Below are 27,245 nucleotides of genomic sequence, written 5' to 3' on the forward strand. Positions count from 1 at the left end.
AGTATTGAGAACAAAGGGAAGGAAGGAAGGAGGGAAAGGAGAAAGCAAGCAAGCAAATTTCATGAATACTTTTTCTTTGAAATTTCAAACATGTATGTTTTTATGTACAACAGAAAGTCTCGTATAAAACAATACAGGCTTTGACTATATGACATTTAACTAGTGTAGAGAAATTTTGGGAGATTGATTACTTCATCAGACAGTTTGGCCCTGATCTGGTCAATCGCTCAATTTGAAGTTACTTGAATATTTAGCAAGAGAAAAAGTATTGTTGTGCATTTGAAAAGGAAGCATGTTTTTGCTTACTTTTCTAGTCATTTTTAGGTAGCCACTAAGAGGATCAGACCCAAGTTAGTTAAGAAAGTAAATGAAATGACACTCCCTAGCATGCTGTCTCTCACACACACACACACACACACACACACACACACACGCACCCCTGATAAGAGAACACTTGTGCTCTTTGGAGAGAAAGGTAGATACATGCAACAACACACTGTTTTAAGATACCCAATTTGGCTGCATTACCTTGAAAATTCTCTCCACTGCTTCATGCAGATCTGATTGGTGAGCATAAATTAGTCACAAATGGCACATGTGTGCATCAGTAATAAAGAAGATAACAGCACTGCGACACTAAGTTTGTGATGCTCTCAACAAGCCAGGGGTGGTAGGAGTCTATGGATGAAATCCCCCACAGATTCCTTTGAGAAAGACATGAGTCATGACACCAGATCGCTAAGAGGCAGGACACACTCCGTTAGGACCAAGCCACAGCTAGGGAAAGTTTACATGTTTTAGGGTTGTTTCTGCTCATTTTCTATTCAAACTCACGTCCCGGGCTTCCTGAGTACCACAGCAAACACTAGCTCTGTCTTCTCTAAGCTCAGTGAATGTGGGACATGGGGCAAACCAGAATGGGCTCATTCTCCAGGTTCCCTCCATTTGCATGCATATTTTATTAGGTCTTCAAAGAAGCAGCTCGTGAAGAGGCATGCAGGAACATTTGTGTGTGTGTTTGTGTGCGTGTGTGTGTTGTAGGAATACACAGCTATTTGTGCTCACATGGGATGAATGGGGTGAGATGTTTCATATTTATCCTACTCCGTGCCCTCCAACCCCTATTCTTCTGCGTAATTCAGAAGAGATTTAATGTGTAGTCTTTGAATTTGAGGGATTCACAGTCTAGGTGGGGAGATTAGGATCTATACAAAAAATCATTACAGAACAAGAATAGTTTGTAATCGTTGGATAGTAAGTATTAAGGAGTCTGAGAAGTGGGTTTCTTGTGAGCTAATATAATCAGGGAAGACTTCTTGGAAACATGAGGTTTCAGTTTTAAATCTCATTAACTTTCAATTAAATTGGCATTTATTGAATATTTATTATGCCAGTGTGCTCAATCATGGGACTAAAATTTGAGTTATGAGTGAGAAATCATTCTGGTGTAATCCTCTTTGTATTAGGTGGAGCCATGTCAATGCTTTTTGATCATTGTGTTCCACAAAAAACACATTATAACTACGTCTCTCTCTCTCTCTTTGAAACCAAGTATTTTCTGATTTTTGCTTCATTAAATTGTGATTCCCCTATAGACTTCTATGCCTTTGGTAAGTGAGGAATTTGTTAGGGAATTTCTTCTTTCTTGAGGCTGTGATTCTGGGAAGGAGTTCAAGCGTGCTTCTTCAAACAATGAAAGTTAGCTGTCTTGGTAGCAATTGTCCTAACAAGCAGATAGTTCAACTTTGTAGTTTGGGCTATAGAAAAATAATGCTGTAATCGGATTGTTAGAGTATTCAGAACTTATGCCTCAAATAAACTTTTATGTCTGTGGTGCAGAGGGTTGCTTTTGTCTTTTGCCTGGATTCAGTCCTACAGAGTGGGAACATCACCATGTGCAATCATTAGACGTGCAATCGAAACTGAGCATCAGTTGAACCAGCTCATATTTAGTGAGGTCACATCTGCTGTATGTCTGTGTTTGTTCAAGGATAAAAGGAAAGAAGCGCCAGGGCTTCTTTATGTTCTCATGTTTTCATCTAGCGGGCAAGGAGCACAGGAGGTCTGTTGTTCGTCATTCCTGGATAACATCAAAGCCCGTTCTGGCAAAGCCGTTGCTAATCTGTGGGCAGGATGACCCTGAGAACACTTATAATGCTGCTACTTGGGAAATATTTCTCATTTTTGCAAAACATTTTATCTGAAAAAGGTTGTACCTACCATCGTTTGCCTAACTTTTAACAGAAAACTTCTGACAATCTGTACGTGCCTAACAGTTTGCCTGCAAAATTGTTGTCTTCCATACTCACATTTTCCTTTTAAAAGCTCACAGTAACCTCTTTCTTTATAAGGCTATGTATTTGATGAGGCAAACAAGAAAAGAGAGTATATTTCCTTTTGCTTTATGGGTTTTTGTTGTTCTTTTTAGGCAGATCATGAATAGAATCCAGTGAAATTATAGGCTGCTATGACTGTGTTCTCTACTTTCTGTTTGTGATCCAAAACAATCCACATTTGTGATAAAAATTCAAATTGTACCAAGGGTTTTAGGATTTCATTCCATATTCAGGAATTAATATAACTAATGTTTGTTCTTTTTATTCATATATTCATGTCTGTGTTCCTTCAGGAAACATTCATTGAGCACCTACTAAGTGCTAGGCATTTATCAGAGGGTGACATGCTATGTAGAGAAATAAAGCAAGGTGACCAAGAGTGCTAGCTTAGGAAGTGTTGCTGTTTTTGCAGTGCCAGGGCAGTCCTCACTGATACTTGAGTGGAGGCCTGAGTAGGGGCAAAGTTGCCTATGCAGAAATCTTGAGGAACAGGCAGAGCTGGAGAGAGTGTCCAGGACAAAGTCCCTGAAGTGGAGATGTCCTAGATAAGTTCCAGTAATGGCAAGTAGGATGGTGTGGCTGGGGTGGAGCCAGTGAGTGGCCAGGTGGTGGTGGGGAGGTCAGGCCGGTCATTAGGAGTGGCAGAGCCAGAGAGCAGCTCATATAGGACCCTGTAGGCCACAGGGAGGCCTTTGGCTTTTGCTTTGAGTAAGGTGGAGCCATTGAAGGGTTTTGAGCAGAGGCTGATGGGCCCTGACTTCCGTTTAACAGGCTTACAGTGCTGGCTGCATGAAGAATCCACAGTCGGGCAGGGGCAGAAGCACAGACTTGTTAGTAGGCTGTTGCTGCAGCCAGGAGGGAAATTATGGTGATTTGGATTAGGATCATGAGTTGGTAAGAAATCAGTTGCTAGATCTATTTTAAAGGTAGAACCTATAGAAGTTTCATTGTTGTAGACATGAGGTTTTTTGTTGTTGTTGTTGTTTCTGTTTTTTTTTTTCTTTTTGTTTTTTTTTTTTTTTTGAGATGGAGTTTTGATCTTGTTGCCCAGGCTGGAGTGCAATGGCACAATCTTGGCTCATCTCCTAGGTTCAAGTGATTCTCCTGCCTCAGCCTCCTGAGTTGCTGGGACTACAGGCATGCGCCACCACGCCCGGCTAATTTTGTATTTTTAGTAGAGACGGGATTTCTCCATGTTGGTCAGGCTGGTCTTGAACTCCCGACCTCAGGTATGATTTCCCCCCACCTCAGCCTCCCAAAGTGTTGGAATTACAGGCATGAGCCACTGCACCTGGCCTGGACATGAGGTGTTTAATGTAGGTAACTAGCAAAATTGCTAAAATTACTAAAATTGCTTCACTGAGCATATTATATGTTCTAAACATGGTTCTAGGGGTTTATATCTAATAATGCATTGATCCTCATCACAATGCTATGGAAAAAATATTTTTTCTAAAATATCTGCTGAAATACTTAACATTCAATAAAACACATAAATCTTAAGTGTAAGCTTAAGTGTATTAATGTAAGCTTGATACATTTTTATATGTGTATGTATATACAAACATATATACATATATAAAATATAAATATAAATATTTATGTATCACCTAGATCATGATATAAAACATTTATACCCTGCCGAGGTTCCTCTGCCAAAGGTAACATTGTTTTTACCCTCATACCATAGATTGTTTTAGTCTGTTTTCAAATTTCATATAAATGAAACCATACTATACCTATCATTTCTTTAATTGGTTTTATTGACATAATTTATATATCGCAAAATTCATCTTTTAAAGTATACAATTCAGTAGTTTTTAGTGTATTCACAAGTTTGTGCAACCCTTGTCACTTTCTATTCTAGAACTTTTTCATCACTCCCAAAAGATATAGCCATTAGCAGTCACTCCGTTTCCCCCTCCTCCCAGCGAAGCTCCTTTCCATCTATATACATTTGCCTATTCTGAACATTTCATGTAAATGGAACCATACCTTATGGGGCCTTTTGTGACTGGCTTCTTTCATTTAGATAATGTTTTCAAAGTTTGTCCGTGTTTTAGCATGAATCAGTACATCATTCCTTTTTTTTTTTTTTTCCCAAGATGGAGTCTTGCTCTGTCACCCAGGCTGGAGTGCAGTGGTGTGATCTCAGCTCACTGCAACCTCTGCTTCTGGATTCAGGGGATTCCCCTGCCTCAGCCTCCTGAGTAGCTGAGATTACAGGCGCCTGCCACCACTCCCGGCTAATTTTTGTATTTTTAGTAGAGACGGGGTTTCACCATGTTGGCCAGGCTGGTCTCAAACTCCTGACCTCAGGCAATCCACCCGCCTCAGCCTCCCAAAGTGCTGGAATTACAGGTATGAGCCACTGCACCTGGCCACATCATTCCTTTTTAAGGCTGGATAATATTCCAAGATGTGGCTATATCGTATTTTGGGTGTCCATCTATCAGTAAATGGACATTTAGGTTTTTCTCTTTTTGACTGTTATGAATAATGCTGCTCCTAACATTAGGTTTTGTGTGGACATGAACGGGTTTTCCGTCATACGCTGTTGTGGCTGTTTCTTTGTTCAACATGACATCTATGTAATTCTTTAATGTTATTACATGTAGCAGTTCATTCTTTCTTGTTACTTTCTACAATTCCATTCTGTGACCATACTACTGTTTATTTATCGCTTATCCAATCAGTGGGCTGTGATGAATCCTGTGACATGTTTCGCATGTCTTTTGGTGGGCAAACACACTCATTTCTCTTTGGTAAATACTTGGCCATGGAATTGCTGGCTCATTCATCTTTTTCTTTATCTGTCCTCTCACAGTGTTCTGTCATGCTTGTTCATGTTGGTGTGGGCACTCCCTTGCAGAGGAAATGTGCTTCCTGTAGACCTGGTCCAGGAACCTCCCTTCCCTGCCTGGGCCCACATTTAGGACTGACTTATCTTCTTTCTACTTCTCTAAAGCATCATTTAGGAACCCTTTCCGTCCTAATGTATTTCTTCTTCCATTGTTTAACAAAGGAGAGTTTAACTCATGCCTGCTTGCAACTGACTGTGTTTGTATAGTTACTGGCTCGAGAGCCTAAGATGATTTATAATGGCACACTCCCTTTCAGGTGTGATTACTATGGGTTTCTGAGGGGCCTAGATCCCTCTCAGAATCTGATAACAGCATGCATCCTCCCATAGAGAAATGGATCTGTGAATGCGCACACACACACACAGAGTTTTTCTTACACGTTCAGGGAATTTGTCGACCTCCATGAATCCCATCCACTGTAGGCTTGTGGTTTCCACATTAAGAATCCTTCTTTTCTACTTTGTAATGCCTTGACATTTTTTTTTTTCCAAATAAAACTTCCCCTGTGTCAGCTGACATGGGCACGTGGAAGGACTGTATTTCCAGAGATGTATATAAAACATCTGTGTATAAAATGTGTATAATTGTGTATAAAACTGACCGAAACAGAGGTCCTGACTTGTACCTAGCTGGCAAAGGAGGTAAGAATTATCAGCACTTAGAAAAGTAATTTTAATTGTTATGGAATCCTCATTCTTTTTAGTTCTGCTAGCAGTTGAGAACGTTTCTAATTATATCCTTTGCTACTCCTGTTAAACTTCTTAACTAGAGATTAAAATGAATGCACTGCCATTGAGCTGGGCCCTCCCAGGCCTGGAAAGCACTGCCTCTGCCACAGGGACAGCTGGCATCAGAGTGGGATGTGCTCACCCCAGGCTCTCCCCGTCAATGGGAGCCTCCCCTCCTCAGCCTGAGTTTCCTGTCTCACATGTTTAATGGATGAATAATTGGGTGCCACTCAATTGCTGAGTTCCTTGGAAAACAGCAGGTGTGGACTAAGTAAAGTAGAAAATTAAATAGAAATTTTCTAAATGTTGGTATTTAAAATAATTTGATGACAGTGGTAGCAGAAGTGGAATCATAATGGCCCATTTTTATTCTCTGGTCCATTTCTCCTAAGACAGAAAGAGAAACAGCAACATTAGAGTAAGCTCTTCTTATTTACATCTTTTGAAATTTGTATTTTATACTTTTTACCCTAAGAACAAATTTGGGCTTCATCCAGTAGGCAGTGCAGCATCATTACAAGGCATTAACATATAGTCCATAGTAAGTTAGATTTTTTTTCCTCTGGGAAAACAAAAAAGTTTTGTCTAGAAATTTATTGCTTTAAAATTTTCACAAAAGTAATAAAACATACAAAGTGAAAATCTTTTCTCCTCCTCCACAACATCCATTTCCATATCTTACAGGTAACTGCGGTAAATAGTTTATCTTCCTTGAGTTTTTATTGAAGTCTATAAAAGCATTGTGTAGATTTGTTTGTTTTTATAACTTTGGGATCACCTTATACGGTGGAGAGAAGCTTCCTTTTTCTAACATGTTTCCCTTTATCTTCCGGTTTTTAGAATGAGTTGGTACTCTAACCTCCAAAGATGACTAATATGTGTTTTTAAAAATAATTATGAACTCATGGATTTTAACGTATTTGGTGTGTTTTAATCCAATGTGGCCATTCATCTCAATGCTCAGTAGTCTCAATTTTGTTAGTGGGGACTCTCAGGTATTTTTGGCATGACTCAATAGTCTCTTCCTCTCTTTCAGATATGACAAGGTATTCCAGGCTATTCCAAATTGAAATTAAATTGTGGATTAAATCTTAATTTTATTGTGTGCTGTGTTGAGAAAAATGTATCTCACTAGATTTAATTAGATGTACCTGCTGAACCCCTGGGTGTGGTTTATCAGTCAATCACCAAATGATTTTGAGAGCTGCCATGTGCGGGGAAGTCAAGCTAGATCCTGTGATTTAGCAAACAAGTCAACCCAGTGTTCCTCTTCCCACATACCAAGCAAACCAAACCACAACAACTATTAATACAACAAATCCTTATTATGTCTTTAAAGTTTATCTTTTTCCTTAAAAATATTTATGAGAAACAATTGATCCATAGAAAAGTGAACAATTGAGGACTATATACAACTGTAGTAATTTTATTTTCAACTTGATTGAATAGTAACTTATATACCATAAAACGTACTCCTTTTAAATATTCAGCTTAATGAGTTTTGTTAAATGTATACAGCGGTGAAGCCAATACTTAAATCACTTCCATCACCTCAAAAAGTTCTTTTTTGTCCTTTTGCAGTCAGTCCTTGGTTCTACCCCACTTCCAGGTAACCCTTGACCTTCTTTTGGATGCTATAGTTTTGCCTTTTCTAGAATTCATGTAAATGGCCTCATGTGGTATGTAGTCTTTTATGTCTGGCTTCTTTCACTTAATAAGATGTTTTTGAGATTCATCCATGTTCAAAATTAGTACTGCATGTGTATTTGTTCCTTTGTTTTTGGTAGTAGTATTCCATTGTATGGATATACCACTACATTTGGAGTTGGACATTTGGTTTGTTTTCCCCCATTTTTGGGAAATTGTGAACAATGTAAGTGGACATTTGGATACAATGCTTTGTGTGGACATAGGTTCTAATTCTCTTGGGTAGATGCCTTGGAATGGGATTACTGGATCATATAATAAGTATCTTTTAACTTTTCAAGAAACTACCAAAATGTTCTCCAAAGTAGGGAACCATTTTGTGTTCATACCACCAATGTATGAGAATTCCAGTTGCTCCACATCCTCATAACACGTGACATTGTCATTCTTTTTAATTGTAGCCATTCTAGTGGTTTTGTAGTGGTATCTAATTGTGGTCATAGTTTGCATTTCTCTAATGATCAGTGGTATTGGGCGCATTTTTATGTACTTGTTAGCCTTCCCTTTTTTTGTGAAACATCTGTTTAAATCTTATTGGATTGTATGTCTTCTTTTATTGAGTTGTAAAAGCACTTTCTGTATTCTGGATCCAAGTCCTCTGTTAGAAATATGCTTGTTTTTGCAACTTACTTTCAGGTTGAGTTTTGATAAGAAAATGTTCAACTCATCTAAGTTTTTATTTGAAATAGAAAAGACCTAATCTTATCCAAAGGACATGGTATATTTTTAAAGAATAATTTTATAATCATGTAAGAGAGAGAGAGAAAAGAAAAAGTTTGGAGAAGAGATAAAAGAAATATTAGGAAGAGAGTGAAATAAGAGAATGTAAAAGGAAGAAAATGAAGAAGAAAATGAAGAAAAGAGAAGGGGATAAAACTACAAAGAGACCCAATCTCATTCTTGTTGGTAAAAAGAAAAAACAAGAACAACCCCCTTCCCAAAAACCGACAAAAAGAGATGTAATGAGAGAGAGAAGCTGAAAAGTACACGAAGAGAACAACAAACAAATTTATAGTTATGGAGAATAAAAGAATAGGTAGAAAAGGAGGAGACAAAAAAATGCCAAGAGAAGAACACACCACCACCATTGCTTTCATTTCCCATGGCCTGTCCGCCATGTTGTCTCCTCTCTACTCTGTTATCTGGTCTCTCGATTCCCCACTTCTCATGTCCAGTCCACTTTCTGGAAGTCCTACCTTTCTTCCCACATCCCAATTCTTTAATATTTTACTGTTATACTTTCCAAACATACAAAATAGCTGGGTTATGTCCTTTCTATCTTTAGTGTATAAAAGAACAGACTCTGAAGTTAGTTGTTTGGGTTTGAATCCTACCTCCGTGACCCTGGGCAGAATCTAACCTTTAAAATTTCCAGTTTCGTGATCTGTAACATGGGAACAATAGTAATACTGGTCTCAAAGTTTTCTACAGAGATTAAAGAATCTGTGTAAAGCTTTTATCATTGTGCTTGGCATAGAGTGCTCAGTCAGTATTATAGCTGCTATTTGTGTAGTGTGTGTGCGTGTGTGTGTGTGTGTGTGTGTTGTGGGGAAGGGGTGTTTCTTGGTTATTATTCCTTCCACCTTTGACTCTCTGTTCATCTTCTTTTAATCTGGGAGTATTTTACCAAACTAAAAACTTAAGTGACAAAATACCACAGCAAGCATCATGCTTCTGAAACTGCAAAATATAAACACAACTGTATTTGTTCATGTGGAATGTAAAGTTGGAAGTAATAATAATACATATTTACATAGTGCTTTAACTTTGAGCATTTTAATGCAGCACTGACAGATATTTAGTAGTAGAAGGCTTATGGGGTCCAGGAGCTGAAACTTCCTGGTTTCTGTAATACTGAGATGCCAAACCACCCACGGTTTTATAAATACAGCTGAGGCAGGTGAGGTGTCTGAACTATTTATGTAAATGCAGAACATGAACTCCTTCCCTTTTTGCCAGTCACCTCTACCACTGTTCCCATTGAAAAATAGAAGGTAGGCCGGGCGCGGTGGCTTATGCCTGTAATCCCAGCACTTTGGGAGGCGGAGGCAGGCAGATCACGAGGTCAGGAGTTTGAGACTAGCCTGACCAATATGGCGAAACCCATCTCTACTGAAAATACAAAAATTAGCTGGGCGAGGTAGGGCATGCCAGTAATCCCAGCTACTCTGGAGGCTGAGGCAGGAGAATCGCTTGAACCTGGAAGGTGGAGGTTGCAGTGAGCTGAGCACTGTCCTCCAGCCTGGGCGACAGAGCGAGCCTCCATATAAAAAAAAAAAAAAAAAAAAGAAAATAAAATTAAAAAAAGAGAAAAATAGAAGGTAGTATTTGGGAAAGACCTCCCCAAGGCAAGATTCCTGCTGCACTGTTTCTCATCTGCCTCTGCCTCAACATGATGAGTACAAGTTTACTTGCCTCTGAGTAATTTGTGTTTTTTGGATTTTTTCCAGTTGCTGGCAAGTTTCCCCTTGCATGGAAAGAAAATTTTCTTTGATCCTGGATCAATATAGGGAAAAACTTTCCTCCCTCATTTACATGTAGAAGTTTAGCTACACAAAGTGGGATTATACCAACGCTTTGTTTTCTCTCTGTTAGGCAACATTTCCCAGTTTGAACTGTCGTTGCTCAAATAACATGGCTTGTGTATTTTGCTTGCTTTCCCCCTTTCTGAACTTTGGATACTGGCTAATTTGTTAGGATGCTGCTTAAAATGTGGCTCCTGTAGAACTGGACCCAATATGGATGTGTTCCTTCTTCCTCTACTTGAGGAATCATTCTTCTATGAATCAGCCTAAAATGGCGGCGTCAGCTTTTCCGCTGGTTCGGCACAGTATTCACTTACTTATATTTGGAGTGATAATATACTTATCACCCAAAGCAGGACATTCTTGAGAGTGAAAGGGGGACATGGCTAATAATTAAGCTCAGGCAACAGGCATAAACCAGAATTGTCCTGGCCACACAGGGCTATACGGCATTCTAATTATGTTAAGTTGAACTGAAGCCTAAGGTCTAGGCTATTTTCAATTTTTAGAAAATATTATTTGCTAATAAATAGCCTTGTGCTCCTCTGTATCATGTACCAAAGTAGTTGACTTTTTTCTGACCTTATATTTATGTTTGCATAAAGTTAATTGCATTGATGTTTGGATTAAAAAAAAAATCTAGATTTTAATCTGCCTAATTAGCTGCTACTCTTCACTTTGCATCATCTGCAAATTTGATCAACAGCTTTCCTGTGTATTTTTCCCAGTCATTGGTAATCTAAAAGGTGCCTTTCCCAGATGCTCAGTACGAATCACCTCACCCTCATGAAGCTCTCAGGCAGCAGGAGTCAACTGACAACCAAGATCTTAAGGTGTTCCCTTCTCAGGTGTTTGTATTTTAATAGGAGACCTCCCCCGACCCCGCAAAAAGATGGTAAAACCCGTCAGAGCAGAAAGAATAGATACCTAATGATTGTTTCTCAGGTAACTTGGCAGGAACTTTCTTTTGCAAACAGATTTGGAGCATCTTCCATATAGCAGCTAATAGGTGCTGAATATAGAGTCACATATAAACATGTTATCTAATAGGAAGTACTATCTGATAGATGGGTGCTATAGTAAAGGTAGAGGCCAACCAGCGTGGGGCTAAAAAAGAGGAAGACATTTTTAAAAGGGCATCTTCCCATTCCATTGTAATTGTCTATATACAAATTTGACAGGGCAGTTAATTTAAAAATATAGTTTTTATGTATTTCAGAAGTCATTCATAGAGCAAACGAAAGTTTCCTGGTCTCAGTTTCCTTTCCTCTTGACCACAGGATATGTTTATATAAATTTGAAGTTCATTTAACCCTAACCTGTACACATGTGCAGACCTCTAGAAGTGTGGCTTTTGAATACTTTTAGTTGCAACTCTCAGTAAGAAATACATTATACATTGTAATCCCACATGTGCATATGTGTGTGTGCACATGCACAAACCCACACACAACCAGAAACAAAAGTTTCTTGAAAGAATACTTGCTACTTTGCAATGTCCTCTGCTTCCCTCCTCTTCTCCTCCCTTCCCCCTCGTTTCCCCTTTTCCCTCTCCTCTCTTCTCCTTCCCTGTCCCCTTCCCTATGCTTCCCCTACCCTTACTCTCTTCCTTCCCATTTGTTTCCCCTGACCTTCCCTTCCCCTTCCCTTTCTCTTCCTGTTCCATTCCATTCAGAAAGCTGGTTGAGACCAAATACATTGATTTCAAGCTGGCTAGGCCAGGCGCAGTGGCTCACATCTGTAATCCCAGCACTTTGGGAGGCTGAGGTGGGTGGATCAGCTGAGGTCAGGAGTTCGACACCAGCCTGGCTAACATGGTGAAACCCCATTTCTACTAAAAATACAAAAAATTAGCTGGGTGTGGTGACGCGTGCCTGTAATCCCAGCTTCTCAGGAGGCTGAGGCAGGCGAATCATTTGAACTCAGGAGGTGGAGGTTGTGGTGAGCTGAGATCGCGCCATTGCATTCTGGCTTGGTCAACAAGAGCGAAACTCCGTCTTAAAAAAAAAAAAACAGCCTGGCTTGCACAATTACACAATTACAGTTTGCTAAACTTTGCTCTGGAGTTGTCCATTGACTCCTAAATTATCTGTAGGTGCTTTTTGGTAGTAATCATAATCAAAAGAAAGCTAGTCTTATTGGAGCATAAATATATAATAATAATGATGAATAAGACTCCATTATCTTTTTGTTATTATGAATAAATCTCTGCTCACGGAGGAACTAGCATAACAAACTGATTTTATTTTAGGTCACCCATATGAGAACAGCAATTAATTCAGTACCAGGGCAGTGAACAGCAAGAAGTTCTTTACTCTAAATATTGATATTACATAAGTGTGACTTGGCATAAAATACCCTGTGTTAGACTTTTTTTTTTTAAGTTTAGGACAGGCGTTGTTACAGTCATGCTAAAGTTGGTTGAAAAAGGCAAGCTTACCACTATAATTTACCTGTATTAATAGTTCAATTGTTCACCCATTAGAAAATTATTGCTTTCTGAGTGGAGGGCTTGGAGCCGTGAACTTCTCTGCCCAAGTGCTTCTGGCTTGCTGCTGTGCTCTTCTGTCGTATTTATAGGGACAGGTGTTCAGATTGGCTCTTTTAACACGTTTTTGGGCCCTTGTAGGAGTATTTCAGCAAGGAATCTGGGAATTTGAAACCAGAGAATGTGGGCTGTCACATTATGTGTTTTAATTTCAGTGAATGTACCTCAATGTATTTGTTAAAGTTTTAACTTGATAAATATAAAGCATCTTCTATTAAATTATGAAGATGGGCTTTGGCGTCAGGTTGATGTGGACTAAATTTGAAAACTAGTTTTGAAATTTTAGGTTAGAGCTTTAAAACATTCTGAGTTTCTTTTTCCTCATTTATAGAACTAATACTTCAAAGTGTTGGTGAAAGAATTAAATGAGATAATGTGTGTGACAAAACCTGATGTAAAAGGAGGTGCTATGGAAGTACATACACCTATGTAAACATACATAAAATATGTTATGAATGTATAAATGTTATATATGTATGTATCTTATCTGCATATATGTGTGTAGAAACATATATATGTAAAAAATCACTTCCTTTTCTTTCAGATCTGACACTTATGCAATGAAATTTAGAGGCTTGCATTTGATTTCTGAATCACTCAGCTTATTACGTTTTTTGATTATCAGTGTTAACATGGCACATTGAGAATGGGAAAAATGATTGAAAAATTATACATTATGATTTTCTGTTAGCAGATTTCACTTACATCTAGTGTAGTGGCTTGCTCAATCAATGCTGAAATTCAAATCTTGACATGAATATAAATTAGCATGAATGCATTTGAATTTTACTTTTCCTCCCCACTCCAAATGAGGCAAAAGATAAAGCTTCATTTGTTCTTGAGTGTTTACCTGTTAGTGTATGAATCAGGCAATTAATCTCTTTGAGACTAAGATTTCATAATATTTTATTTATGTTTTGGCATTTATTTAATTATATATACATGTAGTATGTTTCTCATTGAAAACCAATCATTAGTTTCTTTTTAAGTATCATAACTGTGGCACATATGTATATGTATCTTGATAATATTTTTCTAGAGCTTGTGTTATGTTGCAAGACTGTGGTAGGGGTGAGAACTGAGGCACATGCATATTTTACTCTCTGGCCAGTGGTTTTCTTTTTTCTTTTCTTTTTTTTTTTTTTTTTTTTTTGAGGTGGAGTCTTGCTTTGTCATCTAGCCTGGAGTGCAGTGGCACGATCTTGGCTCACTGCAACCTCTGCCTCCTAGTTTCAAATGATTCTCCTGCCTCAGCTTCCTGAGTAGCTGGGATTATAGGCACACGCCACCGCGCCTGGCTAATTTTTGTGTTTTTAGTAGAGACAAGGTTTTGCCATGTTGGCCAGGCTGGTCTTGAACTCCTGACCTCAGCCTCCCAAAGTGCTGGGATTACAGGCGTGAGCTACCATGCTTGGGCTGACCAGTGGTTGTTACCATCTGTATTTGTAAAATAATAGATGCTTCAAAAATTCAGTCTTTAATTGACTAAAATCACATCTAATATGGGAAAGAGGCACTTAGTATTTAGTAGTAAAAATGCTAACTTTTTGAGGAGATCTTGCCATGATGATCAAATCAAAGTTGGCGTAGAGAAGTCCGAAGGATGCTGTCTGAGGATATTTAGGGCTGTTAAGTAGAAGCCAGATTAGATTTGTTCTAAATGGCCTTGAGGTATACATGTATAATTACGAACAGCATTTAAACAGAGACAGATTCTGCCTCAACATGACAACCTGCTCCCAATGGCATCTCTGTGTGGCTATAGCACACTGCATTGGGTTCAGAGGATCTTGGTTCATATTTCAGGTCAATTCCTCATGAAGGAAAGTCTCAGTGTCCTTCTCTGTAACATGGAGAAAATAACCCTGGCTGACTCTTGAGGGTCTTGTGAAGATCCAGTGATCTTTATTGTCAATGTGTAGTGTTGTTTATAGTTTACAAAGCGCTCCATGGTAGTAAACTGTATTGAACACACCAAGCATGGCATTGGTGTCCCTACCACTAAGAGGTCAGGTAGTCACTTGTCAGGGCATTCAAGCATCCTATGTGTGGTTTAACTTGTTCATGTTTATAATATTCTAATCTAGAAATACTATCCTGAAGGATCTACGGAACTCGCTTTTTGAGTTTTTGCTTCTTTGCTTCAAAGAAGGGAAAGATAGGATTTTATCTGAGGCTTCTTTGAGTGCTAACATTTTATCAGTCTACAAGTCTGTAATGACAAAATGCCGTTTCTCTTCCTCTTTCATAGTGAAATAATTGACTTTCAGGTAGAGGAAGTTACATTGCAATCCTCATGGTTGGTAACCCATGTGTTGTGATTAATTTTCATGTTTGCTAACACATGCAATACATTTCCCTGAGCCTTCATAGCATTCTAGAGGGCATTTTTCCCTCTTCGATCCTCTCTTTACAGTTGCCTTAGGCAAGGCAGGTGGGGGGATAGATGTTTAGTTTGAAATTTGTGTTCTTAAAACACATTCCTTTTTAAAACTTCTAAAAATAAAAGAGTTTTATACAAACACTGTATTTCAGGATGCATTTCTTAGAGAAACTGAAAAACAAAAACAACCCAGAGTTGCATTTTCAGCTAATGAATGCATTCCTCTCCTTGCATCAACTCTGAATTCTATTATTTTTAATTTTTAAAGTTTGTATTTTGTAAGAGACAAGTTCTTGCTTTGTCCTCCAGGCTGGAGTGCAGTGGTGTGATCATAGCTCATTGCAGCCTTGAACTCCTAGGCTCAAGTGATCCTCCTGTCTCAGCCTCCCAAGTATCTGGGACTGCAGGCACGCACCATTGCACCCAGCTGATTTTAAAAAAAATTTTGTCGTAGAGACAGGGTCTCGATTTGTCACCCAGGCTGGTCTTGAACTCTTGGCTTCAAGCAATCCCTCCGTATCAGCCTCCCAGAGTGCTGGGATTATAGGCGTGAACCACTGTGCCTGACCTGAATTCTATTTTCTAGTGGCTAGTGGCTCCTTGTCTGCCTGCCCCTTATCCTAAGGAGAGTTTTTTTTATTATTATTTTTTTATTTTTATTTTTTTAACCATTTCCATTTTTTCATTGGGAAGGTTCTAGCTTGCTTTCCTGTCTCAGAGACCATTGTCTTCATTGAACTCTCCTGGGTCCACTTTAAGTCAAAAAGAAAGAAATAAAAGTCCCCAAGGCTTTCCCCGCCCCAACTTTCTCCACGTGGGGAGAATAAAGCCCTTGGTAACCATGTTCCCTATGGTTATGAGGTGTTTTTTACAGGCTACCATGAAAGAGCCATTTGTTGAATGCCTGCCTTGTGACAGGCACTTGCATCATTTAAATCTTAAGACATCTTTAGGAGGAAGGAGAAATGAAAAACCAAATTTTCTTTCCACCATTGCCAAACGATACTGCTGGCCAAGATATAACTTGAACTTTACATATGATAGCCCTGAATAGAATCCTAAAGTCAGTTTCTGGGGTTCAGGAGTAGCCTCAGATACAAATATTGTAGAAAGTACCTTCACAGGTACAAAGCAAAACATTTCAAAACTATTTAGACAGGTATTGTAAGTGGAGGTATAGACTGGTTTCCTGCCAGATTTCCACGGAATCATGGGCAAAGGTTGGCTCTTTGACTTACAGTGTTAACGTGCTGTGGGTTACACGCTCCATACCGTTTGAATGGCTTTCGTATTTCTTCCCTCTGCTAGCATTTGTAAGTAAGCAGGCTAAAATGCCACCAATGCTATCAGTTTAAAATGAACACTTCTGAGTGGCTTGATTTCCTTCCATAACTGTTCAAAAAATAAATAAATAAAAGTTGTAATTCTAAGCCATTGTTCTTATAATATTGTCTGACTGAACATATGTCTGGTTGGATTACTAACATTTCCTGAACTTTTGTAATTCTGCAAAATTGTTGGCCTCAGGTCTTAAGGTTAAGCTTTTAAAAGAATTAAACAAAAATAACTTCCTTTCATTTGTGTTGTTGATGCTCGCTCTATGAGATAAACCTTTCCTTTTTTTTATTCCTTGAGTCTTGAAATGCTGAAGAGATTGTTGTTAGAATTAAAAAATGACACTGAGTCTGTTTCTGATTGGACTCCATAAAGCATTTTTCTTAACAGTATTACACCTCTACAGATCAAGGAATACTAGAGAGTTTAGAAGCAGGATGAGGAGGGCAGGTGAGACCGGGTTGCTCTGAAATAGCTGTGATCCTGCACACTGAAAAAAAGTAGGCTTGTCAAGGGCTCCGCCCTTACTGATGTTAGTGATGGCATCTGCATTTCTCAAAAGATATTACATGGTAATGAAGATTTAATCCTCTTCTTACTGTATTTGTTCCAAGGAATTTGAGAAGTTTATACAAAGACACACTGTGGCATCTTAAACCAAAGGAGTGAACACCTTGTCATTAACTGGGCACTCTTGGTGTGTGTTCAGGTTTCATCTGAGACTTTTCTTTTCTTTACTTTTCTTTTTTCTTTTCTTTTCTCTTCTCTTCTCTTCTCTTCTCTTCTCTTCTCTTCTCTTCTCTTCTCTTCTCTTTTCTTTTCTCTTCTTTTCTTGGCTTATTTCAGCTTCCCAGTTGCATGCCTAACTTCCCTCTCTATCCCCTTTTTAAAAAACTTTTATTTTAACTTCAGGGTTACAAGTGCAGTTTTGTTACGTAGGTAAACTTGTGTCTTGGAGGTTTGTTGTACAGATTATTTCATCACCCAGGTTTAAGCCTTGTACTCATTAGTTATTTTTCCTGATCCTCTCCCTCCTCTCATCCTCCACCCTCCAAAAGGCTCCAGTGTGAGTTGTTCCCCTCTATGTGTCCATGTGTTCTCATCTTTTAGCTTCACTTATAAGTGGGAGCTAAATGTAACTTATTTGATTTTCATTAGCTTGCTAGGGATAATGGCCTCCAGCTCCATTCGTGTCCCTGAAAAAGACATGATCTCATTCTTTTTTTGTGGCTGCATAGTATTCCATGGTCTATATGTACCATGTTTTCTTTATCTAGTCTATGATTGGTGGGCATTTAGGTTGATTCCATGTCTTTGCTATCGTGGATAGTACTGCAATGAACATATGTGTGCATGTGTCTTCATAACAGAATGGTTTATATTCCTTTGGGCATATACCCAGTAATGAAATAGCTGGATCCAGTGGTATTTCTGTCTTTTGGCCTTTGAGAAATTGTCTTCCACAATGGCTGTACTATTTTACACTCCCACCAACAGTGTAGAAGTGTTAATTTTTCTTCATAACCTCACTAGCATCTATTTTTTTTTTTGACGCTTTAGTCGTAGCCATTCTGACTGATGTGAGATAGTATCTCATTGTGGTTTTGATTTGCATTTCCCTAATGATCAATGATGTTGAGCTTTTTTTTCATATGATTGTTGGCCGCATGTGTGTTTTCTTTTGAAAAGTGTCTGTTCATGTCCTTTGCCCACTTTTTAATGGGGTTGTTTGCTTTTTACTTGTAAATTTGTTTAAGTTCCAGAAGCAATTGCAACAAAAGCAAAAATTGACAACTGGGATCTAATTAAACTAGCTTCTGCACAGCAAAAGAAGCTATCAACAGAGTAAACGGACGACCCACAGAATGGGAGAAAATTTTTGCAAACTATGCATCCAACAAAGGTCTAATATCCAGCATCTGTAATGAACTTAAACTACTTTTCATTACTCTTTGCTGAGAGCTCTGTAAGGATTTAGTCATCTCTTCATCTTAGTGAGGCTATTGCTGAAAGAATGAAGCAATATCAATAATAATGCCTTACATTTATAATAGGACTTTAAAGTTCACAGAGAACTTTCACACAAATTTTCTTTTTGCTCATCTCAGCAACCCTGTGAATTAGGTGTGGCAGGTATTAGCACTTTTATTATGCGGTAAATTTAGAATCAGACAAAATGTGTGACCAGCCCAAGAACAGTAGATTTTTAAAAATGTGTTCTAAAGGAGGCAGAGAGAGAATTAAGCATGCACACACCCTACTGCCACCAAGGAAAGCTTTTTAGCAGAAGTCTGTGCGTGCCCCACGTTCCCTCCTATTATCCAGAACAATCCTGCAAGATTAGTTCCCATGCAGAAACAGATCAATTATTTACTGTAATATAAAATGAGATGTCCCCTGTGGGAGGCTGCTGAGAGGGACTGTAAAACTAAGGCCCTGAAATGAAAAGGGCTTTTGAAACCCAAGACTTTGCACTTCAGATAGAGTGGGTGGAAGCTTGTTCATTTGACTGTCTTCACTTACCCCTCCCTCACCTTTTCCCACCCCTGCATCTAGTCGATTATTAAGCTTCTGGTTTGGCTGCTTTATTTTACATGTAGGGCTACCCCAAAACTACCGTACAGTTCCATCGCTACTGTCTTTTCACAACAGCAGCAGGCTTTGGGGATGGCCTTCCTGCCCCTTGCTCATGCCATCTTTCACATGCCCTAAGAGCTTAAAAGTCTGTAGGAGTTCAGCATTTTCCATGGGATATAGTCCATCCTCCTTAGCCTAGAACATAACACTGTAGATCTTGACATCAGCCTACCATTCCATTTTTATTTTGCTGCCTCAGTGGTGGTTTTCCTGCATGGTTAGGGGTCCCTTAGCATTCTTTTCTGCCTTCATACCAGTCACTGGCTCTGTTTGGAATGCCCCTCACCTCAGCATGGGAGCCCTCTTGCCCCTGTGCTGAATGAGTATTGGTTCTTTAAAATTTGGCTGTGTTTTCCCCTTTCTTCTCCTTTTTGGAAGTCTTTTCTGACCTCCGTTGCCTGTGAAGTTGGCCACGTGCATCTTTGTGGCTCATAGCATCTTCTCCAGAGCTTCTTTGTGAAGCTTCAAGTAGACCGTGAGCTTTCTGAGGACAGGGTCTGAGGCTTAACACCTGTTCGTGCAGGGCGTGACCCCCTGTAGGGGGTTACAGTAAACACAGTTTGGCTGAATGTTTGGCCTCACTTCACAGTGACCTCAGCCACCACTCAGGAGCATTTGGCCTGACAGCCAGTATGCTGACTCCCCAAAGATATTGCTAATTAGGAGTGCTATTGAGGTGGTCTGGGATTTACAAAAATGTTTTCTCTGTTAAAGGATCATTTCCAATTGAGCTTAATTAGGAATCTGTAATAATGGAGAGAAACACAATTTTTTCTCTTTCCTTTTTATACATGAAGAAAGTCAGAAGCATAAACTCCAGATTATGGAGTTCAGTTCTCCTTGATCATGGATTTGTGCTTTTGCTGAATGCAGACAGTGTAGAGTTTTACCACTTACCTAATGCAGGATAGTCATCAGAGTCTGCTGTATTAAATTGGGAGCACTCTTATGGAAATATTTGTAAACAACCTGTGGATTTGTGCTTCAAGAAATTAGTAAAATTTTCTTTGTAGTTGCGAAGGTACAGGAAATAACTTTTAGGGCTTGTATGATACGCTGCCAAGAAAAACATTTTCTGGACTGTCAGTCTTTGGTCACACACGTGCTATGTGTTGATTCCTGTATCATATTGTAATTGTGGTGGCCTCTCAGCCTACTTTCAGCAGTTTGAAGGTATCTGTTTTCTACTACGTATATTTACTCATCCATATCAGTACCCTTTAAACTAGAAATTAAGGTTAGTTTGCTGTTACCTTGTCTGTGTATGGAGGGGTGGAACAATCAATGGAATATGTGTTTGTATAGAAAAAAATAATCATTGTCTTGTTTTTCCTACATTCCTTACAAATTTTACAGCCTTATTTCTTGATCATTTATGCCATTAGAACCATGAGAAGGTGATATCTGAAAAGATACCATCTTTTTAAACACAATCAATTTTAAGGAAAATAGTGGAACAAGCATATTATATAATATAGTCAATAATGTGGCTAAAGTGGCTATTTGAGTTGACTGAATTTTATTTTTGTGATAGTTATTTGTCAAATGAGAATGACCCTAAATATCAACACATCAGTCAAAATAAAGTAAATTAGTTATTTTGAACTCACACAGTTTTTTTGTGAGAAAAATGAAAATAAGGTTTGAATTTTCTGTATTACTACTCTTTTATGGTAGAATACTGAGAATTAACCTTTATTCTGGAATGTAATCTATTCCACAGCGTACAAAATCATTAGCATGTGGCTAAACTATTGAGTTCTTCCATTCTCCTCATTGAAAATGAAACGTTTATTTTGCTTCTTGACTTAGAGATATCACAACTGTAATATTCCTGTATGATTTTCTATCTCGATGTTTAGTAGTAGAGTCAGGACTGTGATCTTGGTTTACGTGTTTTATTTTGCTTTATGTTTCCATCATATCATACTGTCTTTCAGATTTTCACATCATATTCACCCAGGTATTTGGAAACTTGGGGAGTGGATGACTTTAATGGTCAGCTGGGATCTACTTCCTGGATCATTTTGGCTGTCAAATATACACAGCACAACTATGTATTAATTGCGCAAAGTCAGATAAGGCAGTGAAAGTCACTAATCTCATTCTATTTGCTTTCTAAGACCAGGTCCCCCATTATAATTAATCCATGCCTTATAATATCACAGTTACATGGGTTTGATTTCTTTATACGCTGGCTATAGTAGTCTTTAAAAAACTTAAACTAATGAAGAAGGGGATATTTTAACTGAGTCTACATAATTATTTGAAAAGGATGTTATAGAGTGAATGGAGAGTTGGCCGGAGGATGGACTATATGACTTTTAACTGTTCTGTATAATAAGGGATTCCAAGATTCCAAAACTGAGCTATAAGGGAAATCTAAGAAATGCTGGTCGCCTTAGTTACAGTGTTTTCGTTTGTTGGTTTGTCACAGACTGCCTTTTCAAGGTGTGCCCTATGAACCGATATTCTGCCCAGAAGCAATATTGGAAAGCCAAGCAAGCCAAACAAGGGAACCACACCGAGGCAGCCTTGCTGAAGAAACTACAGGTAAGGACCAGGCTTCCAATTGTCTGGCTTAGGCTAACCAAGTACAGCAATAACAATAGATGTATTTGGAGCTTTCTAGCTTTGTCCTTTCACCCAATACACAGAGGTTTAGAATACATATAGCAACACATTGATAGTAGAAGGGCTTTTCAAGTAATAGGGTGTGACCATTTATTTTCTGGCATGTAGGTAGCGCATTATTGCTGCTGTTTTTTAGGGTGTGCCAGACTAATTCAAAGCTTCCCATCAAGATGAAAACCAATTCAGAATCTCTGTAAGAATATTAAATCCAGTTATATTTTACTTGACATAATCCTTCATATTTTTCCTGAAAGACTATGGAGAAAAATAATTGAAAGACCGTTGTTTATGGTTTGTCTGAGTGTAAATTCGATAGAACTTAATTTTGCCTCATTAAAATTCCTGGTACTTTCAGAATTAAGAACTGTACTTCTCAAGACTTTGGAAATTCTCCTATTATCCTGATTGGATTTTCTAGCAATATACCTTCTTAAAGTAATTTTATAAGAACAAAGAGCCTAGTACTTTTCTGAAATGTCCAACATAAAAGTGGCCCAAGACATGTTGGAGGGCATTTCAGCGTACATTGAGAAATCATCACACTGTGTTACAATCATTTATTTAATTACTGCTACCTTTGGGGAGTCATCCACTCCCCAAGTTTGCAAGTACCTGGGTGAATATGATGTGATAATCTGAAAGACAATATGATATGATGGAAGGATAAAGCAAAACAAAACACCTAAACCAAGATGACAGTCCTGACTCTACTACTAGCCTATTTTATTCCTGGCTATAGTCTTGTTCCTAAAAAAATATGTCTTTGTCAGTTATTGCACTCTGTTTACTATATTTCCACACTGAATATTTGATAATCATCTTATAGCACGCTGCAGAACTGGAACAAAAACAAAATGAATCAGAGAATAAGAAGCTGTTGGGAGAAATTGTGAAATACAGTAATGTTATACAAGTAAGTATTTTATCTTAAATGAAGTATTTTATGGGGAGTTGGTCAATAAGTTGGCAGGAAAGCCAAACTGCATTGAAATTTTGAGAGACAATAGTTTGTTCTTTGAGGGGAATTATAGATGTTGTGATGTATTGTAATGTATTTAGTTGATATTCAGTGCACTATTCTGTATGTTTAAGAATAAATCTGATATTTACACATAAAGAAGTGATCTTATCTGGATGTATGCACAAGTTACTACATCAAAAAGAAGAGGGTCAGGAAACAATTTCTAAAGACCTGTTCTAGAATAGTCCTTTAGCTTAATGGGACCATGTTTAACGTACGGAGCTTAGCTTTTCATTTTGTGAAGAGAGAAAAGTTTTCACTTTCAGCTGGAAGTCATCCTTGAATTGTTATTCGAAGGTCTTCTATTTCAATTAGTATGCACACTCTGTTTTATCTCAGCTGCATTCCTTTCCTGTGTTTTATTTAGATCTTTTTAGCTTCTTACTTGGTTATTTGCTAATATATGCCCCACCTTTTTCAAAAAAGAATGTCAGGCACTTTCCAAAATGCAGAGCACATAGTGAGATAAAATAGAAACAAATAAAGCAATTGGGTCACAGGGAAAATCATGGTCGGATGAATAAACTGAAATCAGGGGTGAGGCATGTTTATAAAAACCATGTTGTAAAGTCTGGTAAATTTTGACTTGAAGGCTTTTTCTTGCCCACTTAGCCATAGGGAAGCATAGTCTGTTACAGCATTGGCTGGGAGATGGGCAGCACAGAGCCAAATCAGAGGTCTAGAAGCACAGCTGTTCCCAGGAGTAAGACCAGGGAAGTAAGTGTTTCTCCTATGTGTCCTCATAAAGAGAACACTGTGTAATATAGTAAACAATAGCCTTGACAGCTTCCTTACAGTAAATACTACAATGAGGCATTTCATAGAGCTGTTTTTTAAAATAATATCTCTGATATTTTGTTATTGGCCAATGGCAAAATGCCAGAGCGCAGGGCAGTCAAAGCAGTGCACTGTTGGGATAAGATGAGAGAAGCTGGGTCGGCAGCTCCCTGAATGTATGACTTAATCGAATGATGGATAATGTGAAACCTGCAACCTGAGTGGGCTGGATGTCCCTGGGGCAATCCTTCATAAATAGAGTTTCTCTTAACCGAGTTTTGATTAAATGTCAGCAAGTGGAACTTATGTTCCTTGTCAAGTACCTGAAGTGCAGATGTTAGCTTGGTCAGTGAGGGGCTGAGCCATGTTCTTTAACATGGTGGATCCCAAAGGCCAGCCCAGGAGGGTTTCCATTGGTTTATGGTAACATAAGGACCTAAGAGTATGATAATGAGCATTTCAAAATGCTGATTTTTTTTTTCAATTAAAGAACTGTCCTTTATTTTGAGATAATTTCTTTCTTATATTGTGAATACTAAAATGACCATTGCTTTTTGAAATGATTGTAATAATAGATGGAAAGAGTATTTTGTTTTGGTTTTGCTACTCAGTAGAATCATGTTTTGGCAAGATTTTGTTCACAAAGTCCAAAAACATCTGAGAAGTGATGCTTTTACACTAATCTGGGAGGAGGTAGGGTCAGCATCCCCTGGCAGAAGGTGTAGAGCCTATTTAGGATGAGCAGCTGCCTCTTTACAGAGGAAGAATCAGAGCTGACTGTGGGCAGGGCTGGTTAATAATACTAAGTGGGCTGGTGCATTATTTGAGTTTCTTGGCCTTTCTTTAGTATATGCTGTTTTGTGGCTGTGCAGGCATTGAGAAAGGATGTGCTTTTGGGGAAACTCAAGGTCTCCTTTGGAAAACCTAGTTTTAGCCAGTATTTATCAGTAGATGAAAAGCATTCGGAGGGGTCCCCTCTTTTTGTTTTTTTGTTTTTTTGCTCCCTATTATGCCCATTTCATTATGAAGCAGAATTGGGGTGAAGGGGAAGAAGAACCCAAGGAAAGTCAAGTAGGAAAGATGGTGAGTGTGGAGGCTGAAAATACTCCTTTGTTTAACTTTCACCTCAAGCCGTGTTAGATGAATATATATGTATAAAACATATGAATGTAATTATCAGAGGAGAGCAAAGAATAAAAGTGGTAATCTATGTCTTTTCCCTATAGCTACTGCATATAAAAAGCAACAAATATCTTACTGTCAACAAGAGATTGCCTGCTTTACTGGAGAAGAATGCCATGCGTGTGTCCTTGGATGCTGCGGGAAACGAAGGGTCTTGGTTTTATATTCATCCCTTCTGGAAGCTGAGAAGCGAGGGTGACAATGTATGTAATATACCATTAAGAGGGAAATAGTGGGTTCATAAAGAAAATAATTCATAGTAAGAGGATCCAGAAAGTACAAAATGAAAATATAGATTTTACTCAATACATGATTTTTATGTTAGTATCTACTAGGTTACACATGTTTATTTATAGTACAAATTGTGCTCAGAAATCATAAGACAAAGTTCAGATTCATTTAAAATCTTCTAGCTAGAATTTGTGTGAAAGAACTTAAGCAACCTTAATATTGGCTGAGACTTTTAAAAGAGAAGGAGAATTTACTTTTTTGCCTAATCAGGAGGGAGCTTGGTCTGTGTTTAGGAAATAGTGTGTGCCCTTTGAATGAATGGAGTGGCACCGTGAATCATGACAGGATTCCATTTACTGGCTCTATGGCCAGCTGCTGACAGTCTATAAGGTCTTAAAAGAGATGGAGTAGAGGAGCTGCAGGTTGGCATCTGCTCATTGATGACAACTATGTTTATGATATGTTGTGGACTGGTTGGGGCACTGAGGCAGGAGAATCACTTGAGCCCACCAATTCAAGACCAGCCTGGGCAACATAGTGAGACCTTGTTTCTAAAAAAATTTTTTAAAAATGTTGTGGAATATGTGTGTATTGCATGTAAATTTTAGTGGTTGCTAAAATATTTTCTGCTACTTTATAAAATAGAGAGTAAATTATGAGAAATAGTCAATAAGATCAAGAGTGTGATATTTTTGTGTGTAATAAATAAAATATTGGGTGAGAGTCCATAGCACATGGATGATGCTCAGGAAATGCTGCTAGACACTGAGCGCTGAATAAGTTTCATAAATACCTGCAAATATTGCATCGGGGGATCAGTAGTTAAGATTTGAAAAAATTAACATGAATTCAAAGCAATATAAAAGTATAATTATTCTGATGGAGTTTTTTTTCAGTTGAAACTTTGATTACATTTTAAATGTGTTTTGGATATTTTTTGTCTTAGGAATGTCTTTAGTGAATCTAATTTTTCCAGTGAATTTTGAAGTACAAATTCAATTCCACAGGATGCAAGCTTCTGGATTTAATTTGGTTAATAAATTATCTGGTGATGTCTTCCTTTGGTAAGGTTTGGTAGAAGCATGGCATGCAGGAATGTGATGCACTTTAAGTCTTGTGTTGGTTGGATTTCTTAAAAAAATAAATCCTACTTTTTTTTTTCTTTTGACATCAGGTGATGTGTGCTGTGAGCATGATACACATTTTAGTTTCATTAAATAGTTCATTACAATCAACTCTCAGTTGCTCAGGGACTGATTATGTAGTTTACGAACAACTTGTGCCTTTGAGGCCCTTTCTTGCAATGCTTGTTCCCATCCCCAGCCCTCCACTGAATAGTGTCCCTGTCTACAGGAGGTTCATGAAAATTAAATATGAAAACAAACAAAACCTGAGCTCAAGCTCGGAAGGAATGTGATGAAATAATTGAATGAATTGGAGTTTTTAGATTAGTTGTGGATTATATTAATTCATCCTATCTGCTTATTTATTCATTTTATCTATTCTTTTCCTTGCTGCTTTTACACAGTCAATAGAGAGTTGAATGTAATGAACTATTTCAAATAATTAGTTGTACTGTAAAAACAAAATGAAACAAAACCTACCACCCAAACACTCAATCTTGGTGAAAATGGACAATGTAATTGTTAAGTGCAATACAGGAGTTCTCCTTATCTGGATGTGCTTCAGAAAGCATGGCTGAAACAACCTTCCACACTGCTTTTTGCTGAAACAGCTCACTGTTTTTGTTTGCCACTGTGTAGCTTTTGTGTGTAATTACGGTTGCTGAAAGCATAAGCACACCCACAGCCCTATATTGGTCACATAAATAATTGTATTGTAATACTCATTTTTTCCCCCTAAAATAGGTAGCATATTTCTAAAATATAAACTGACTATGTGAAAGACAGTTGGAAATACGGTCACTTCATAACCAGTGGTTCAACTACTACTGATTTTCCTTAAAAACATATTAAATTAGAAAGAGGAAATTGCAATGTTTAGAGGACTTTTAAAATGCTATTTTACTGTTTAACAATAGATGAGGCCGGGCACAGTGGCTCATGCCTGTAATCCCAGCACTTTGGGAGGCTGAGGCAGGTGGATCACGAGATCAGGAGATCAAGACCATCCTGGCTAACACGGTGAACCCCTGTCTCTACTAAAAATACAAAAAATTAGCCGGGTGTGGTGGCAGGCACCTGTAGTCCCAGCTACTCGGGAGTCTGAGGCAGGAGAATGGCGTGAACCCGAGAGGTGGAGTTTGCAGTGAGCCGAGATCGCACCACTGCACTCCAGCCTGGGCGATAGAGCAAGACTCCGTCTCAAAACAAAAAA

At 38.3% G+C, this 27,245-nt stretch overlaps 1 protein-coding gene across 1 annotated transcript in view; it reads left to right on the forward strand.

Moving 5' to 3' along the window:
- ITPR2 (inositol 1,4,5-trisphosphate receptor, type 2) overlaps nt 1–27,245 on the forward strand; it is a 455,230-nt gene that overhangs the window by 40,582 nt on the left and 387,403 nt on the right. Inside the window, exons 3-5 of the mRNA XM_012002420.1 lie at nt 21,501–21,616; nt 22,524–22,610; nt 24,722–24,880. Of these exons, the coding sequence (XP_011857810.1) occupies nt 21,501–21,616; nt 22,524–22,610; nt 24,722–24,880 (362 nt within the window). The remainder of the gene's footprint in view (nt 1–21,500; nt 21,617–22,523; nt 22,611–24,721; nt 24,881–27,245) is intronic.

Source organism: Mandrillus leucophaeus, unplaced genomic scaffold, assembly GCF_000951045.1.
Source record: "Mandrillus leucophaeus isolate KB7577 unplaced genomic scaffold, Mleu.le_1.0 Scaffold686, whole genome shotgun sequence".
Lineage (NCBI taxonomy): Eukaryota > Metazoa > Chordata > Mammalia > Primates > Cercopithecidae > Mandrillus > Mandrillus leucophaeus.